This window comes from Puma concolor, chromosome C1 (genome assembly GCF_028749965.1).
Source record: "Puma concolor isolate L17-30 chromosome C1, mPumCon1.1.hap2, whole genome shotgun sequence".
In the NCBI taxonomy this organism is placed as follows: Eukaryota; Metazoa; Chordata; class Mammalia; order Carnivora; family Felidae; genus Puma; species Puma concolor.
In genome coordinates, this window is record NC_141674.1 from 190,732,839 (window position 1) to 190,753,236 (window position 20,398).

The window sequence follows — 20,398 nt, forward strand, 5'->3', positions numbered from 1 at the left end:
AGAATCTTAAGCAGGATCCATGCTCAGGGTAGAGCCTGACTCAGGGCTCCATCCTATGACTCTGAGATCATGACCTGAGTCAAAAATCAAGAGTCAGATGCTCAACCAACTGAGCCACCCAGGTGTCCCTACCTAACACTGTTTTGAAGAAAGTAAGCTGAACTGTCAACTGAGCTGCATGTAACAGGATTTAAATGCATCTGTAAACAGCATTTACACTATAACACTAAATTTAGCAAATTAGTATAACACTAAATTTAATAAAAGTCTCAGAGCTAACATAAGCATTAGATTTTATTTTTTCTCCAAATTAACAACATTTTGATTAGCTGTCAAACTAAATTTTAAAAGAAAGCAACCTGCTAAGTGATAAATTAAAATTCACAATTTAAAAATTATCAATTTATATGATTCTAAAACAAAGAGGTCATTTATTTTCTAAAGATTTATTTTAATTTTTTTTAACGTTTTATTTATTTTTGAGACAGAGAGAGACAGAGCATGAACGGGGGAGGGGCAGAGAGAGAGGGAGACACAGAACTGGAAGCAGGCTCCAGGCTCTGAGCCATCAGCCCAGAGCCTGACGCGGGGCTCGAACTCATGGACCGCGAGATCGTGACCTGAGTTGCAGTCGGACGCTTAACCGACTGAGCCACCCAGGCGCCCCAATTTTCTAAAGATTTAAAACTAGGTTGAAAGCAATGTAAACTCAAAATTATGAATTCTAATGTCTATATTAGATAAAAATGTAATTAAAAAATCAGTTATGTATCTGGTAAGAGAAAAATAGAAATCCTTACTAAATATTAACATAGAATATTTTGAACCTAAATTAATTTCTCTCTTCTCCAAGTACAGAGAAATCAGGAATTATAAAGAGGATTTTTTTTTTAACGTTTATTTATTTTTCAGACAGAGAGAGACAGAGCATGAACGGGGGAGGGGCAGAGAGAGAGGGAGACACAGAATCGGAAGCAGGCTCCAGGCTCTGAGCCATCAGCCCAGAGCCCGACACGGGGCTCGAACTCACGGACCGCGAGATCGTGACCTGAGCTGAAGTCGGACGCTTAAACGACTGAGCCACCCAGGTGCCCTAAAGAGGATTTTTAATTGTAACTAGTATCACTATGAAAAGGTGAGTGTTGATCTTCATTTTCCTAATTGCCTTTTTGCTAACTAAGTTTATTCTGGTTTTGAAATATACTAACTTCTTTGATTTTAGTTCTCTAAAATCAGCAAAGGCCAAAAAACAAAAAACTGAATTATGTTTGAATTTATTTTATTAACATTGGGGCGTATGTATGTGTGTGTGTGCATGTGTGTGTATGTATGTATATATGTGTACATCTTAAAAGATCATGATTTATAAAATTATTTGAATTATATAAAGGTAAGGCTTGAAGTATTCCGTAAATAACTAAGTATATTCAAATTTCTCTTTGGGTAAATAGATAAAACGCCACAGTCATGTCCTTCATTGACTAGTCTTTTTTCCCCACCTGTCTGCTTCTAACAGCTCATGACTCCTTTTTAGTCCACTGATATATTACTTGGCAAAATAACAGATTTTAAGAGGTTCTTCAGTGGCCTAACAGTCACATAGTTGAATTCTCCCCCTCAGGATATGGAGGAATATAGGCTTCTCTAGTTGCAAGTGCAATTATGAATATATAGCATTGATATACTCAACTTCAAAAAAGGTGCTTAGTATTTTAATGTGCAGGAAAAAAGACGGTGAGGGGAGTGAAGAGTCATACCTCCAACAGCACTTCTTTATTTCTATCTGCCATCTCGGCGGTTTCCTTTTTCCCCAGAAGATAATTCTGGAAAAATAAATAGATGAAAGTTAAGGAATAAACCCACCCTATTATTCCCTTGGAACAGGTGCATATATGATTTCTTCTAGAGATTTCTCAATTGTGTCTTCTTGTATAGAATGAGAGGAATACTGCTCTGAAAAGTAACTGGTGCATGAGCATCAGGGCTAAAATGCCTCCTCCTCCTCATTTTTCCCAATATCTTGAACTATTCCATAAACAGCCCTGCCCCAAATCCGGAGGTGATATCACATGTAACAGATGGCAAATGTTTTCAACAACTGATGAAAGGACCTGAAAGGTTTACAAATTTAGTAGAGTAAGGCAAATTTCCTTAAAATATGCTAAGCTTAAGTGATCCAGATACAAAAATTTTAATTTGTGTTCTGGCTTTAAGAGAAGAAATTCTCAATTCTCTGAGACTATCATTATATCATTTGCTTGACTCAACTAAAATCTGAATTCTAATTCTAAACTTTTTCATAATCACGTACAAAAGGATCTATTAATATTCCCAAATGTGTACTGTTCACTAAAAATATCTGGTAAAAATGTATCATGATTAAGCTGTCTGAAGGATAATTATTTAATACTTTTAACACTGCAACCATTTTTCATTACTTCCTTTTATAGTGGAGTTGTTTTCTCTTACCTACTGATTTTTATAAAATATTTGTGTTAGGAAGTATTAAACATTCTGAAATAAGCAAAGATGCCAAATAAATCAAGGTAACTTAAACTAGAAGGTAGAATCATTTATAATCAAGGTTATTGAGATTTTTTAAAAAGTCAAAATAAAGTGTCAACTGGATAAATGGAGGAAGTAGAGAATTTAAATATGAAAGTACTTTTCTTTGATAGATGAGAAGCTCACCAAATAAACAGCTGAGTTCAACAGCTCTGGATTACAAAGAGGAGAAACCTGGTATCTCCCTGGAGTTCCTTCTGATGCCCCAAAGGCTCACCCCATCTGGCTCTGTGAGACTGGTAGCCTCTTTGAGGCCTGACACCAGGGCCCCAGCAGACCTTCCACTTCAGCAGTAGTGAATGCTCCCATGAGGTTTTGCAACCACAATGCTTCAACCAGGTGGTTGTCAGTTTTTTGTTTTTTGTTTTAAATTCTATTAACTTAAAAGTAATAGAATAATGTAAGGTGAACATTTAGAAATCATGGCTTCTGTAAGTTATTCAGTCTCACCTGTGGGTTTTTGAAAAGTGCATATTTTTCTATACGTTCCATAAATATAAGCTTGTTTTGGCTATCTCTTGTCCAATTAAGAAGATTTTCAACCAAGTTTTCATGGTCTTCAAAGATTCTCTCTGTCCCAAGATAAAATATCAATATTTTGTTAGTATTCATCAGACCTGCATCAAAGGTATGCAACCTTGTGAAGTAATTCAGAGCGGAACCACACAATTTTAACTGACATTATAGTCCCTGGCCCTTAGGGATTATCTGGTCTTCCCTCTATTTTCATATAAGGAAATGTGCCCAGTGGTGTTAACTGATTTCAGCAAAGTCACACAGATGCTACATGGAAGAACTGGGACTAAAATCTAGGTCTTCTGACTTCTGTGTCTTCCTCAGCCTTCAGCCTTTGCCATCCCGCCCTTGAAAAAACAAACACCAAAATCCCCCAGCATGTTAGTTGCATTTCATAAATTCTTATATTAAGTATTCCCAACAGTATTTAGTTCTTATCATTTAAAAAATTTCCAAGATGTTTTCTTCTTTGGTCTATTGGTTTTAATTTTAAACAGATGGATTTTCTAATTTCCAAATTAGGAATCAAAGAACATGTCTTATATTTTAACCCATGTTCAAGGAACACATCCTAGATATGGATTTTTTGAAATTTCCTTTCAGGTGCTTATGGACTGACATTTGAATCAGTTTTTGAAAATATTCCATCTCTGCTTGAAAAGAATGCACACTGTCCTGTTATTAGTGTTCTTAATATGTCTATTAGATCAAACTTATTTTTCAAATCTCCTATATCCTTTTTTGTCTGCTTGATTATACTGATCACTGAAGAGATTCTTAGGTGAAAAAGTTCTACTACAAAGGCTGACTTGTGAATTTCTCCTGGTAGTTCTGTCAACTTTTGCTTTATACATTGTAATGCCATTATTAGATTAACATTTAGAATGATTACATCTTCCTGGTGAAGATGTGTGGCTTCCTTTCCTAGTGATGCATTTTGCTTAGTCTATTTTGTCTGATCTTAACATAGTTATCTTTTTTTTTAGTGAGTATCTTTCACACTCCTTTTACTTTCAATCTTTCTGTGTCTTTAGTATTGTAATAGGTCTTTGGCAAGCAGGTGCATTTTACATTTTGTTTATTCATCCTTAATAATCTTTACTGTTTAACTGAATAATTGACAGTTCTTATAATTTGTTTTCACCATCTTATTTTGGGTACTTAGTAGTCCCTCGTTTTATTCATTCAACAAATACTGAGTGATCACATACTGTCTGAAGTATGTATGTTTGAAGCACTGTGCCATATATGATTAAATTAACAGTTTGTTAAGATACTGTAGCTAATTGTAATAGAGAAATATTACATATGTGGGTCTTTAATCTATAGCTCTGGATATATTCCAAAAACTAGCATCCAAACATTTTCTGTGTACCATGATGCCATACCTATAAACTCAAACCTTTCTAATTCTCTCAGAATAGTTATCAGCATTATTAGAATATATTTTATACATGTTAATAAACTAATAACTTATGGCTTAGTTTTGGGGGTGATGTATGTGTGTTCTGTGACCAAAGAATAATTAAACTTTTATTTCTCTGGAAACTGCTGTGAAATATTTAAAGATACAAGAGGTAGGAAGAGCAATGCAAATACTTTTTATTTATTTTTTTTTTTTAAATTTTTTTTTCAACGTTTTTTATTTATTTTTGGGACAGAGAGAGACAGAGCATGAACGGGGGAGGGGCAGAGAGAGAGGGAGACACAGAATTGGAAACAGGCTCCAGGCTCCGAGCCATCAGCCCAGAGCCTGACGCGGGGCTCGAACTCACGGACCGCGAGATCGTGACCTGGCTGAAGTCGGACGCTTAACCGACTGCGCCACCCAGGCGCCCCTATGCAAATACTTTTTAAAATAAAATATAAAGTTGAAATTGATTACTGATTCAATAATACCTAATAAAATAATAATTGCCAGGTTGCTATAATCACACAACTAATAACATAAAAAGAAAACTTTTTAAAGAGTCCATGATGGCATTAAAAATGAGGAATTTTTAAAATTAGAAAATACCACACTACATTACAAATCATAGAAAACTAAGATTTAGTACATCTAGCTAAAAATAAAAAAGATGTTTTATGTTTTCCCTTTTAAAAGTCAAATGCTGGTCTAAGGAATTCAGAACAGGGATGCCTCAGTGGCTCAGTCAGTTAAGCATAGGACTTTGGCTCAGGTCGTGATCTCATGGTTTGTGGGTTCGAGCCCCACGTCAGGCTGTGCTGATAGCTCAGAGCCTGGAGCCTGCTTCAGATTCTGTGTCTCCCTCCCTCTCTTGCTCTCTGCCCCTCCCCCACTTGCACTCTGTCTCTCTCTCAAAAATAAACATTAAAAAAAAAAAGGTAAGACTTGTTTTTAAAAAAATAAGGAACTCAGAACAAATGTAAATAGATATAATGATTTTTAGCAAGTGTGTCTATTTATGCAGTTACTTAAGGGAAAAAGTATTTTCTTACTTAAAAAAAAAAAAAAAAGTTTTAGCCATAAGATCTGAAGTGAAACTGGCAATGATCTTGCATTCAAAGAAATCTCAAAATACTTGATGAAAAAAAAGATAGTGTATGAAATCCAAAGTTATATATAGAAAAAATATATATATAGATGTCTCAAAGTGTTTTTGTTAACACGCAAGCTGTTAGAATTACATAGAAACGAAAAAGTAAGTAAAGCAATTATACTACTAACCCATTTGTAATTCAGAGATGGTTTCTACGAGTGACCAGTCTAAACTATAACCGCAGTGGGATTTGTCCATTAGGTTGTCCAGTACTTGTCTCACCGTCTGCCTCTCATCCACCATCATTGTTTTAGAACTATCGTCAGACATGTGAACTCTGATCACCAACTATAACAGGTAAAAGGAAATTAAAAACAAACCGAAAAATAGGCATTCTAGAAATTTCTTCCAATATCAAGCAATGTTCTGAGTAATGTTCTTAGTTAAATATAAATTAAAACACAAATAATGACTTTATTATGCAAGAAACTCTAAAATTAGGTATCAAATAACCTACCTAAACAAATTTAAAGCATTTTTAAGGTTATCAGAAGACAATTGTGTTTTAGAATTTAAAACAAAGTTATTTCTTTATAATACATTTTATCTCCAAAAATACATGCGGAAAATGTATTAGGAAGAAATACCCCTCTATCTCTCCGTACCTTAGAAGTATGGTATATAAGCAAGGCAATTCTTTATAAATCTGATTTTAAAAATCCCAAACCCGGAAAACACCCAAATATCACCTTTTTCACTTGAGCCTCTTTAATTTTCTCCAGGGCAACTCTGATCTTCTCAGCTTTCAATTTTGCTGCCTGTTCTTCCTGTGAACACAAAGCACTTCAGGTAAACTGATGCTAACATAATGAGAATTTTTGAAAAGTCTTTTTATCTTAAGGATGTTTGCCAGCATTGAATTTTAGTAAGAATATAACTTCAGCCACTTACATAGAGCACATTTAAAAAATAACCCTACTCACTAAGTAAGATAGACATACAAAGAACATTTTTAAGATGAAGACTTGAAGATCTCTTATAAGACCAGATTCCACCTTCTAAAGGAAAAGCAATCTGTAATGTAGTAAATCTATCAATCTGAAGCAGATAAATTTCAGGTTCTGAGGTAGGAGAAACAGGAATGCATAATGTGCTGTGGTATGGTCCTGCCAGTTTGTCATACCTGCACAATCCCTCAACTCTGAATTTACACTCGCCTCTGAAGTCCGGGCAATCTTCTGCATACTAATGTTTTGTTCTATTATACTAAAAATGTATCTTCATCATAAACAGCAAAAAAAAGTATCAGTTTATTTCTCTGCACTGACATAAAAGTCCCTAATAAAAAATACAGGTATGTTCTCATTAATATACCAATTCAGATAGAGAAGAATGCATTATACACTAGGTTTCATTCTACCTTAAAAAATATACAATATAACCAATGTCTTATGTCAGTTAAACTCAAATTTGTTTCTACTAACTCACTGATGAAATTTTTAAAATTTCAAATATAATTTCAAATATAATTTTCCAAATATCTAATTTCTAGTAACTTCTTTATAAAATTTAGATAAGTAGTAATAAAATTATCAAGAACTACAACTACAGTTACACAGTTTAGTTTTTCCTAAAATAACATATAGTACTGTAATACTGGTACTTACTTGCACTTTCCAGCAATAGGCCATTGTATACTGTAGCCCTAATCTCCAGTTGAGAAAAACTCATATAAGTAAATCTTCACTTATGAAGGATTACTTTCTATTTCTAAGCTTTTGATTACTCTGGAAAATATCTAAGAAAAACATACACTACCATCTTATACATTCCTATATTTAATATAAGACTTAAAACAAAAGAAAACCCTGGTTATATCAGCCAACTTTACCTGCTCTGGATTATGATTAAAAAATACAATCCATATGTTACTCTTCACGAAAAAGCTAAAGCTTCCAGAGTCAAAAACAAAAACGAACTTCATTTATAAGATTTACTCCCTGTTCTCCTAAATTGTTGTCTTTCTTGTTTCTGAACTGTTCTCTTTCCATTTCATAATCTAGGCTATCTTCCCTCATTTCAAGCTTAATAGTTACTACTCTGTAGAACAGAGAAGAAAATAGTGGTTAGAGAAGATACTGGGCTCCTTTGCCAGAAATCAGATCCTTTTCAATGAAAGGAGCCAGTGAATTAACATAATAACTGAGGCGTGGAAATACTATCTGTAAACCCAATTAGGGAACAAAGAACTTTATTTTAACAATGGAGGGGGTAAGATAAGACTTGATTCTTAGACTATTCTAGGTATATTCATTTGATTAAAGGATTAAATCCTGTATCCACCCCCCCCTTTATGCAAATAAACAACATAAAATATGTCGCCTGTGTATTTCACAGTAAGTTTCTTTTTTCTTTTTAATGCAGGCTATACAGTGAGAAAACTATGCTACTGTCATTAAAACTTAGTTTCTAGAATTCTGTGTCTTAGAGAAACAAACCATTATTAAATTACCAAACCCTGGGTTTCTAAGTACAGCACTACTCTAGAAAGGAATTTTGAATACTAGCATTTCCAGTGGTTTTTATGAAATCAGTTGACAGGTTTTTGTTTTTTTTTTTTTTTTTTGGGTGGGGGGAGAGGAAAGAAGGAAGCACGAGTCTTACAAATGTTTTCTCAATGGGATAATGATCTTATGTTCCTCATGGCTCATTTCCCACATCTTTGTATTAGTATGAATGGCTGTTACAGAGAAGAAAAATTTATCAAGGCATATTTTCAAGTTTTACTTCATGTCTCTGAAAAGCAAATTTAAACCTCAAAGTCTGGTGAGGAAAGACTGATATGCAAAATCAATGCTTTGTGTATTTGTAATATAAACATGAACTTCCAGAAGGCCAAATACTTTTATAACATTATAATTATTCTGCAGAAGTTAAAAAAATTGTCTCCAAAGCCAAAAAACATTTTTAAAAGAAAAAGAATATTCAGGAGGATAAGACAAGCTACAGACTAGGAAAAAATATTTGCAAAATATTTATCAGACTTATCCGATAAAGGACTATTTATCTAAAATATACTAAGAACTCTTAAACTCAAGAAAATGAACCCAATAAATGGGTAAAAGACACAAACGAACAACTCACCAAAGAAGATACACACGTGGCTAATAAGCCTATGATGCTCAATGTCATATGTCTTTAGGGAACTGCAAATTAAGACGAGATACCACTACACAACCTATTAAAATGGCCCAAATCTAAAACACTGAAAACATCAAATGTTGGTAAAGATGTGGATCAAAAGGAACTCACATACATTGCTGATGGGAATGCAAAATGGTACAGCCACTTTGGAAGATAGTTTGGTTGTTTCTTATAAAACTAAACATGCTCTCACAATATGATCTAGTAATCATGCTCCTTAGTATCTACCCAAATAAGGTGAAATTTACCTCTACCCAAAAATCTGCACACAGATGTTTATAGCAGCATTATTTATAAATTTGCTAAAACTTGGAAGCAACCCAGATATCCTTCAGTAGGTAAATGGATAAACTGTGCTACATCCAGACAATGGAATATTAGTGCTAAAAACAAATGATCAAGCCATGAAAAGACATCAGGGAAACTTTAACGCATATTACTAAGCAAAAGAAGCCAATCTGAAAAGGCTGCACACTATATGATTCCACTTTCTTTTTTAAAATTTATTTATCTGAGAAAGAGAAAGAGAGTGGGCATGCGTGGGTCCAAGTCGGGGAGGGACAGAGAGAGAGTCCCAAGCACACTCCGCACCGGCAGTGCAGAGCCTGATACAGGGCTCAAACTCACAAACCGTGAGATCATGACCTGAGCCGAGGTCAGATGCTTAACCAACTGAGCCACCCAAGCACCCTGCACACTATGATTCCAACAACAGGACATTCTAAAAAAAGGCAAAACTATGGAGATAGTAAAAAGATGAGTGGTTGCCCAGGGTTGGGGAAGAGGGAGGGATAAGTGGAGTGAAGCTATTCTTCATGATACAATGTTAGATACATGTCACTATACATTTGTTCAAATCCAAGACTGTCTTTGTTAATAAACTGGAGGGTTCCCAAGAGGGAACCCTACTGTAAACTATGGATTCTGGGTGATAATGATATGCCAACAAAGGTTCATCAGTTGTATCAAATGTACCATTCTGGTGGGGGATGTTGATCACTCTGTACCTTCCCCTCAATTTTACTGTGAATCTAAAAGTTCTCTACAAACATAAAGTTTATTTTAAAAAGGAATATACAAATTTGAATACTGCATTCTGATACTGGTTATAAATATAAAAATAATATTTTCATATTCCCCTTTTAGTATAATATTATTTGCCAAATACAAAAGAACACAACCAGTGCTACCTTTTGAAGCACTGATTAAAAAAAAGTCATTCAATTGTAAGATTAGTTTCAATGAAGTTTTTGTTCCACAGGCTAACAGGAAAAATGCTGACACACCAGAAGAAAGAATTAATGAAACAAGAGATACAGTGCAACCATTTGACATATATTAAACCAATTAGATTTCCTAGTCATCAGTAAGAAACCATCTTTATGTAAAGCACCGTAGGTGGGACTATGTAGAAATTTTTGTTGTTGTTGTTTCTTTATTTTTGAGAGAGAGAGAGAGAGACAGACAGACAGAGAGTGAGTGGAGGAAAGGCCAGAGAGAGAAGGAGACGCAGAATGCGAAGCAGGCTCCAGGCTCTGAACTGTCAGCACAGAGCCCAATGCGGGGCTCCAACTCGTGGGGTCTTGAACTCATGAACCATGAGATCATGACCTGAGCCCAAGTCGGATGCTTAACCGACTGAGCCACCCGGATGCCCCTAGGTGGGGCTATTTTAACATCCAAATTCAGCCCTTCCATGTGCTTAAAATACTACTCTTGATCTGTTTTAAAACTATATCAAGTTCAAATTTAAGAACTATGTGCTTAATGTCAACCTAGGCAAATTTTAGTTTATTCTTCTCCAGTTTATTAACAAGGATGATCCTTGCTAGAAGCTTTTTGAAGAAACAACTGATCAAGATACCTCTTACTTTTAGATTTTAGAGTCTGAATATCATCACTGGAGCAAAATTGAAAATAAAAATATTTATATCAAATTGCAGGATCATAGCATTTTATGCTTCTTATGGATAACTTCTTCCTCGGAAAGGTTGATTTCACCTACATTATCATGTTGACCCTAACAACCTAGGAGAGGAAGAAATTGTTTTAAGTTCATAAAGTGTACAATAAAGATCACTCTTTGTTGATATGTTTAGATTATATAGTAAGAAGACATATGGCAGTTTATTTATAAACTGACTTCAATACAAAGAACAAAGCTTTATTCATCTCATGTTCTCTTCTTTTTGTTAATGCAGAAACCCTCAGGTCTTAAGCCTTCTCTGCCCCTTATCTTTTGACTATCCCTTTTCTCCACATTGTTTGTCCCACAGCCATCCTAAACATAAGTAAAAGGTATCTCACACATACAACAACTTTCTCTACTACCCTGTCTCTTAAAAGAGCAAAAGACAACCCATTTTCAACCTGAAAAACTCCTGTGGGGCTATCAATAACCATCAAATGCCAAGCCTCTTCAAATTTACATAAAGAACAAAACTCAGTGAAGATCTTCTGATTAAATGAAAGCCAATGCTGTGGTTACACAGTGTTGAAGCATTCTCTTTAGTGTAAAAATTAAAATTTCACAGAAAGAGTGACAGTTGCTAAGAGATGGCCAATGAATTCCTTCAACTAAGAAATTATTAAGGCTTTGATGGTTCAGAACAAATCCAACTGAAATTAAGGGGTTAAAAAGTGGTTAGCAGTTTCTTTGGGATCTAGCTTCACATTTTACAAAAAGTTATGTAAATTTAAAAAGATTCCAAGGAAACTTTGAGTGGTAAATAGCTCACTGCCTATGAAATGTTCTACTCTTTACTACTTAGAGCCCAAATAATAATAGTAACAACTAGTTTATTTCCTTGGAGAAATCAGGACATTTAACATTAACTGAACACCTAAAACTTGCCACACACTATGAGACATTCTTGCACATAGTATCTCACTTAATTCTGAATTATACAAGGCCAATATCATTATTATATCCATTATACTGATTAACCAAGGCCCAGAAAGACTAATCTTTCTAAGATCATACCGGCAGTTACCAAATGACTAACTACTTGCTCTCTCCACTATAATGTTGTCACAGTTCCTTTTGTTCTTAAACGTTATAGCACAAACTTATGGGAAAGCAGTAAATAAAAACTGCTTGTGAAAAATGAAAAGACTTACAGTAATATAATAGCATTTTTGTAACTTCCCTGAAGCAAAGAAAATGGTGGTTAACATTATTAACAGTCCTTAGAAGTCACTAAAGGACCACTGTGTTATGTGACAGATGTTTGTTGAGACTATGCAGGCTTGGATCTGAGTGCAGGGGAGAGAGTTCCTGCTCTCAAGGAGCTTACATTTAAGGAGATAAAACAATAAAGAAATAGATGTATGATAAGTCAGTCAGGGATAAGTCCTACGGAAAAAAATAAAGTAGGGTAAGGGAGTAAAGAGTGACAAAAACACATTGTTAGATGAGGAGGTCAAGGAAGGCATTTAGAATGGTACCCAGAGTTTTAAGGGCATCAGATCAACAATGTGTCCTTTGTCCACTGCTCCATTTATGGCAAAATAGTTCTGTGCTGGCACTAATGCCATTCTTAGAAGAAACTGGTTGGTATGGTTTTTGCAGAGGTTCCCGGCTCAGAACTGTATGTAGGATAGTTAGTTCGGTAATAGAGGTATAGGGACAACTGGATTTATATGGAAAAACAAAACAAAACAAAACAAAACAAAACAAAACATTCCCTTTGCTGCCTTGGCTTAAGCACAGTGCCACTATGTTCATTCTACTGGGTGTCACAATGTCTTAGTTTGGAAAAGTGCATATAAGAGGTGGGTCGTAACTGGGGCATGATGCTTTTTGGGTAAAGGGAACCAGACTGCCACAAAGGTGGCATGCAAGAGGTATAAATTCATTTTAGCTTCACAACAGCCAAATTCTGTGGTATTGAGGACACTGACATTGAGAAGCTCCTGCAGCATGGGTTATCTGGGGATTTCTACCACCTCCTTGACTCCATGCCCCATCCCAGCCTATGTGTTTAGGTTCTATGCTAATGAATCACATTCTTGCTCAAATTTCTTGTTGTATGTAAGCAGGGACATAGCTGGAGCCAGGTGTTTGGCTATATAGACCAGCAGTTCCAACACCTAGGTAATGGGAGAAGGAGATAATCCGAGCAGAGATGGCTCTGATGCTGCAGTTGGTATCACTGTCTCTTGGGCAGAAGGAAATGAGAGTTACTGACTGGATAACTCTCCCCGAGATAGGAACTTTGTACTGTTCACTGCCAAAGCCCCAGGGTTGTGAACATGGCATGTATCTGTTGAATGAAGTTATTCTCTTCAACAGTTTGCCACTACATTTGGAAAAAAAATACAAACTCTTTAAGCATGCTGTGAACAATCTGGTTCCTGCCTACTTCTCCAAACCCAAATCAAGACCACTCCTATCTACATTCAACTACTGTGGCTCCAGCAACATAGCCTTTTTTTCAACTTCTCAAACCTACCTAACTCTTCTCCCTGAGCCTATCTATATGTAACACTAACCTTCACCCTCAAGCTGGCTTCTTTTCATCCTTCAATGTTTAGGTTAAATGCTGCCCATTTAGAAGGGTCTTTTCTGATTTTACCATCTAAAGAAAATGTATTCCTAATATTCTCCCCAGTACTCTCTATTGTTTTACCTTGCTTCCTCCATAGTATTTAACATAATTTAGAATTTGCTTCTATTTGCTTGTTAATATTTTTTTTTTATCTGTGTTCCTAAGTAGACTGTGAGCTCCTGAGGGTAGAGGGATATGTCCATTTTATACAAAGCTGTATCTCAGCCCCTAGCATAATACCTGACTCAACAAATATTTGTTCAATAAATAAACAACAGAAATGGTAAAATGTTACATCTGAGTGCAGTATACAAAATGGACTGGAGGAAAGAGAGGCAAGAATGAAGAGGCCAGTGCGGTAGCCTGATAAGAGGTAAGCGCCTATTTTAGGGTGGTAGCAATGGTAATAAAATGGATGGGTGAGCCTAATCCTGCAATTTCTTCATTGTAGCTTTAAGATAGTAACTGAGAAGAAAGGCACTATCGATGGTAACGAGGGCTCACACCTGGGTAACCAGGACAGTGGCAGCATTCTGAACAGAAACAGAAATGTCACAAGAAGAAGGACATAAACTGAGGCCCCAGGGTAAGTGTGAGTAACAAAGCTAGAGATCTGTAGGAGTGGAGATGCTGGGAAAATGCTGGTAATCTTTAAGAAATGCGATAGCGATCTGGAAATATGTTGCTCTCAGGTGAAGAGATCTCATCTAGAACAGAGATCCTAGTTGAAGCTATGAGTGTGGATTCTGGGGAGACAGAGAGTAAACAGAGTAGGAGCTGAGGAAAGGAAAAAACTTTGCTATGGTTATAAAGTATAACGTGGCTATTATCTGCTTAGAATTCTACATTTCCCTACCATAAGCTGCTTCTACCCCATTCCTAGATCACTTTAAAGAGAAACTCAAGCGAGAGAAAGGATTTCACTGTGGACTCATGGGTCTTTGAGCTGTTCCTCTCAGAGAGATTTTAATTTTAGCCTTATTACCCTCTTTCACAAGTTTAAAAGGTTAAGTAATACATTTTTTTAAAAAACCCTCAGACGTAATAACTTAACACACATTACCCATTATCACCACACATATTCCAAAGAAACTATAACCAAGTCTGAATTCTTGAATTCATTCTTGAACCATTCTTGAATTTAACAGTATTTAAATAAGATAATGAAATAAAAACATGACTTGAAAAGAGGTAAAAATCTATTCAGCTTCCCTATTCTGTTATTCCTTAGTTAATAAAGACAGTGGCTAAAGGATTTTTTTTAAAACCCACCACCGCCTCGCCTCCCCCCACCCTTTTTTTTTTTAAGGATTTTAAATTGATGTAAAATATCAGCCCAGTGAAAATCCAGTTGGACCAATTCAAACCATTCTGAAGGCAGAGAACTGAGAAATTAAAATTACAGCTTTCTCTTCCAATTTGATTAAACTAATGTAAATTAAAGTAAGATTCTGTTTATATAAATAAATGTTTTAATTAAACAAAGTGTTTATAATGCAAACAAGAATTAGAGAACAAAATTTGCTAAAGAAACTCAGAGCATGGATAACCACTAGTAATGAAAGTTAAAATTAAAGCAATGTTTTTTGGCTTTAAAATGAAATAAAATGTTAAACTAGATTGGTCAGGTCATTTACAAAAGTTAAAAACTAGTGAAAAATTATGGAAAATATTTTCCACTCTCAATATTTTCTGAAATTGAGAGCAGAATATTAAGTCATTATATCTTACGTCATTAAGATCAATAAATAATTACCTTCAGTAAGAGAAAAAATAACTCTACTAACAACAAAAGTGCTTAAATAAGAAAGTACAATCTGAGAGCACAATCAAAACTGGAAATTATATTCTACCTAAAAGGAAACAAATATTTACATGCAGGTGGAAAGAAGAAGTATCACCTTGGTCAGCAAATGAGAAGGTTTTCCTGCAATGTTTCTCAGAAGAAGGGAGGTTTCCCTGTCCAGATAGGAGTGCTTGTGCAGAAAAAGAGAGAAAAACAAAAAAGGCAATAGAAGTCAGCAGAGATTTTATGTGTTTAAAATATAAAGTAGACAAAGAATGATTCTCTATCATTAATCTCATGTCTCTTTCCTACAGTGAAATGTGTTCATAAGAAAACTTAAAAAAAAAAAAAAAGAAGAAAAAAAGGATGGAGAGGCAGACACCATCTATGCCAGCAGGCATGCCCTACCTGACTCCTGGTGGTCCCTCACTCTGAGAAAATGGACCATGCACTGCACAGATCACAGAGCCAGTTGGTCTTCTTAGGCAATGTTTGTGAGTGCTGTGCACACGGCACAGATAAATAGGTGTTGAAGACCAATGACTAAATGTATTCCTTATTCTTATTAAAGCCTATAGAGACCTATATAGCTTTAGGTAGTATATTCTTATGAAAATAGAACAAGTCTATATCATTTCAAAAACTCTGCAAGTATTTCTGATCAATTCAATGATAGCTACACCAAGAGAAAAAAATGTCCACAAATATTTTGCCTAGTGGATATCATCTGTTTTCAATAAAATCTTATCAATTCACTCATTATATCAACACTAATAGGACTATATTGCACAATAAAGGACTTACATAGCAAACAAATGACATAAACAAAATATTAACAGTATAGTTTCTTTACACTGATTAAATTCAAGCATTTAATATATTTTCATAAGAATGGTTTGTGAATAATGAAGTCCCTAACTATCCTTTTCCCCCTTAATAACTTTTTAGTAACATATTCAACGTAAGTTCATGCAATTGTATTTGAACTCACAGAGTATAAATTATAGTTGTTTCCATATATATGTAATTCAAACTTGCCTGTCCCTAAATAATTCTGAATTAGAATTTATTTTTTAAAGCTATGTAGTTACTAACCACCATTTAAAACAATACATCGACACTGCTGAGTGGAATTACAGAAAATACTCTATGATATTACATTTTATAAATGTAACTGTATATAAAGTTATATTTTGTAATATATAAATATATATTTTATAAATATAACTGTATACCAAGTTATTCTTGAGAAAAAAATTCTTTGGAAAGAAATTTAAGTGAACTAGAGTAGCACCCACTCTCAGAAAATTGTCAGAGATAATAAAACACACTACTTCTAAGGTTAATATTCTATTAAGATTAATCTTATATTAATTCTAATCTTAATTCTATTCTAAGATTAGAAACACTGTTACAGAAAAGAATATTAACTTAATCTTTGCTCATATCTACACTACACTGAGTTGAGTTTGCTACTTAATATTTGATTATCTATATAATTTATGCTTTAATACAAGATGAACCTTATAAGCATACCTGCCCCTTTCACCCATTCCTGCAAAAACAAAAACAAACAAACAAAAAAAAAAAAAACAAAGGAAAAAAAAACTAAAGTTAAAAAAATTGGGCATATTCATTAAGATTAGCACTAACAGGATCAAACAATAACAAGAACAGAGACAATTATCTCTAGGTCCTCATTTACCTAAATAGTATAATCCTCCTGAAGGAAAAGATTAGTTGGCTTATCCATAAAGACGCAGGGCAAGAGAAATTTCTAAAATTGCAATTTAATTATTTAATTGTTGAGGTTAACAATCCACTAAGACCAAGGAGAAAACTGGGAAGGACAATTAAAAAGAGCAACTATAACTTTCACTGCTCTTCCATTCATTCATTTTTTGCTCACATGCAATGGCAACAAATGTATTTTATTTAATTTTTAAACATTTATTTATTTACTTATTATTTATTCATGAGAGAGAGAGAGAGAGAGAGAGAGAGAGAGAGAGAGAGAGACCACACATGCAAGGGAGGGAGAAGGGCAGAGGGAGAGAGAAAGAATCCCAAGCAGGCTCCAGGTTCAGCATGGAGCCCGGTGCAGGGCTCAGTCCCACAACCCTGGGATCATGACCTGAGATGAAATCAAAAGTCAGACACGCAACCAGCTAAGCCACCCCAGGTGTCCCTGGAAACAAATGTATTCTTACACAATTATGTAAAATACACAGAAAACTATTTCTTAAAAACCTACTCCTATTTCCTTTATCTTATTCAAAGATTACTTTTTCAGAAAAAGATCCCTCAAATAAGTAGAATATCTATATTCAGAAAATTATATTTCAAATTAAATTTAAAAAATCTGATTCATGCCATCAAAATGAACTATTATTTGGTGAATATAATTCCAGACATTAAATTTGAGTTTAAACTTAAAAATCATACAGGATTTACTCAATTAGTCCTCAAACTCAAATCACCTCAAGACTTCAAATCACTAAAAAAGAAACCTGTGATCTAATCAGTGAGAAATACTGATACCTAACTGTATTTGTTTAAAGACTCATAAATAGAAGTTATACATTTAAAAATATTAAAAGGTTTGGGGCACCTGGGTGGCACAATGGGTTAAGTTCCTGACTCGATTTCCACTCAGGTCATGATCTCACAGTTCATGAGATCCAGCCCCATGTCAGGCTCTACACTGTCAGCCTGGGATTCATTCTCTCTCTCTCTCTCTCTCTCTCTCTCTCTCTCTCTCTCTCTCTCTCTCTCTCCCCCCCCCCCGTCCCTATCCCACTCGCATGCATGTTCTCTCTCTCAAAGTAAATAAACATTAAAAAAAAGAAGAAAGTATTAAAAGGTTCAAACAGCCTAAAATAAAAGGGAGATAATCATTATATTATCATAGCTGGTGTACCAAAAATAATCCACATCCAAAAAATTAGACCACAAACAATATCAGAACATGATCATAAATTATTCTGTGCTTGGGACAGTCACATAGGTATTCACTGCTTACTCACTAGCTGGGAGGGAAGCCAGGCCGGCATGTTTCCTCTAAGTTTTAAGTATTTGTAGCACAAAAATGAAAACCTAGAAACCACAAGCAGCCAACTCCTTCCTTCAACAAATGCCTTACTTTACCTTCCCCTAATGGTGCCAGTCATGTGTTGCTCTACAATTCCTCAGAAAGTGGGCTAGGATGTCAGGAGAACTGGTTACTGGAGAAAAATGCAAGAGGGATGAGAAAAGTGGTATGCAGTTGGAGGACTGAGAAAAGCAAAGGCCACAGTGGTTTGTGCATGTCCTTAAATTAGTCTTCTGTAATGGCACACGGTGCTGGTAACAAAAATGCACATCACTTCATTTAAATAGGGCCTTCTTAGATTTTCTTTCATTCACCACTAACAATATAAAGTCAGTGGCTTATTTTCAATCCATTTCACTGGTTTATTAGCTTATTTTCTCCTTTCCATTTTCCCCTTTATTTTTTCAATTATTTATTAGATTTCAACTTTGAGCCTGGAGCCATGTAAGGCACTGGAAATGCAAAGGTGATCAGGATAGGCATTCCGTTGCTCTCACAAAGCTCAGAGTCTAACAGGGAGATAAACTGGCAACTTTAATACAATGTGTTAAGTGGTATAGGGGCAGGTAGGAGGTGGGAGTATCTAATGCAAAATTAGGGGCTCAGAAAGTATTTCTCAAAATGCTTAGAGTCCTGGAAGATGAGTAAGCAGCAGCTAGGGGTGTTGTGGGAGGTAGAAACAGAACAAATAGAGATATCAGAGGCTCTAGAAGGGGACAGTACTACCTTCAAGGAGACATTTCAGAAAATGGGGATATTTTGGACTGTCACAATGAAGAGGAGGAGGGTGTTACTGGAATTTATTATGACGGAAACAGAAATGCTGGATGCCCTGAAGCATGGAACAATGTCACATAATAACGGTAAAAGTCCCACATCATACATGAACTTTTACTGTCTTTATATAGAAAATCATATAGATGGAAAATACTGTTCCTAACATTCTGAGCTTAGACCCCAACTCCGTTTTACATATAAATACAATATATTTCTGTGTAATTTTAATATTCAGTGACTCTTCCAACAATGCTATTTACCTTGTGAAATAAACTTTTGTCCAAAAGTTTGCCAAGAGTTATTCATTACGTTGGAAAATCATTTCACCATGGAAACCTAGCTTAAAGAGTTGCCAAACCAGAACGGACAGTATCACTGTGCACTCTGTCACATGAAAGTAAATGACAGGAGAGATTTGAAGTTCCTTTTAACAGAATTAAGAACTAAATACTATTAATGAAAAGACATGAAATGCAAGGACTTCTCTGAGCTTCAGTAATAAAGACTTTTAAAATATTCCATATTACTCTTATTTAAAATAGTTATAGCATAATGAGAAATCTATGCTGTAAAAATATCAAATATCAAAATAATTTTATTATTGCCTCATCCGATTTGTAAGATAGTGAATGGTTTTATCACAATTAGAAATAAGACTCGTGTAAAAATTTTATACTTCCCCATTTTCTTTTTTTTGAGCCTATAAGTAGCCTCAGCACATTATCCCTACTTCAGTTAAGGTTATTTTCCTTTTTCTATTACCAAATATAGGTATGTTTTGTCTGCAATTATTTGTCATAAAATGTTTTAGTTCTAGGCCCACCCATATTTCTCCTTTTTTCCTGTAAAAAATGACTTCTGATCTGCTCACCTTTCTTAAATCCAAATTATAAGTGGGTATATGATTATGTTATTATGTCTTTTAATACAGTGGTGGTCAAACATTTAAAAACTGAAATAGATACATTATTATAAGTTGCTTTTTGGTTATTCTCCACCATGGGTATTAATTAGAGCATTAAATTTATTTTAAAAAGTAGGTATGTAGGTAGGGTATAGTATCTATGAATTTCACTTGGGATAAACATAGTGATCTATATTATTTGTTATAAAATGGGGGTACTGGGACTGGAAGAATTAAGAACTGAAACAAGTAGATGGCAATGCAAATATTACAGCAAGTGTCGATGATGCTTAAGAGTATAAGGGAGGGGCTGAAGGTGAGGTAAGAAAAGTGTTTTTCACTATGCAGGATATAACCCACTAGTGGATTATGAAATAAATTCACTGGGTTACTAGGTTATTACCAGGCAAGGGAAGGGGATGGAAAGAAATGGAAGGAGGGTCAGAGGGAATCTGATTCGGTTGGACAGGGGTCAGGAACTTCGCATTTTCTTGTTATTCATAG

At 35.0% G+C, this 20,398-nt stretch overlaps 1 protein-coding gene across 8 annotated transcripts in view; it reads right to left on the reverse strand.

Moving 5' to 3' along the window:
- The window catches only part of RAPH1 (Ras association (RalGDS/AF-6) and pleckstrin homology domains 1), a 108,730-nt gene that overhangs the window by 30,911 nt on the left and 57,421 nt on the right, over window positions 1–20,398 (reverse strand). For 6 of the 8 annotated variants that reach the window (XM_086719354.1, XM_086719350.1, XM_086719348.1 and 3 more), the window contains 5 exons: window positions 15,238–15,312; window positions 6,332–6,409; window positions 5,771–5,930; window positions 3,016–3,137; window positions 1,758–1,823 (listed from right to left, as the gene is read on the reverse strand). In XM_086719354.1, the coding sequence (XP_086575480.1) occupies window positions 1,758–1,823; window positions 3,016–3,137; window positions 5,771–5,930; window positions 6,332–6,409; window positions 15,238–15,312 (501 nt within the window). The remainder of the gene's footprint in view (window positions 1–1,757; window positions 1,824–3,015; window positions 3,138–5,770; window positions 5,931–6,331; window positions 6,410–15,237; window positions 15,313–20,398) is intronic. The other 2 variants (XM_086719349.1, XM_086719351.1) reach the window with 1 other exon arrangement.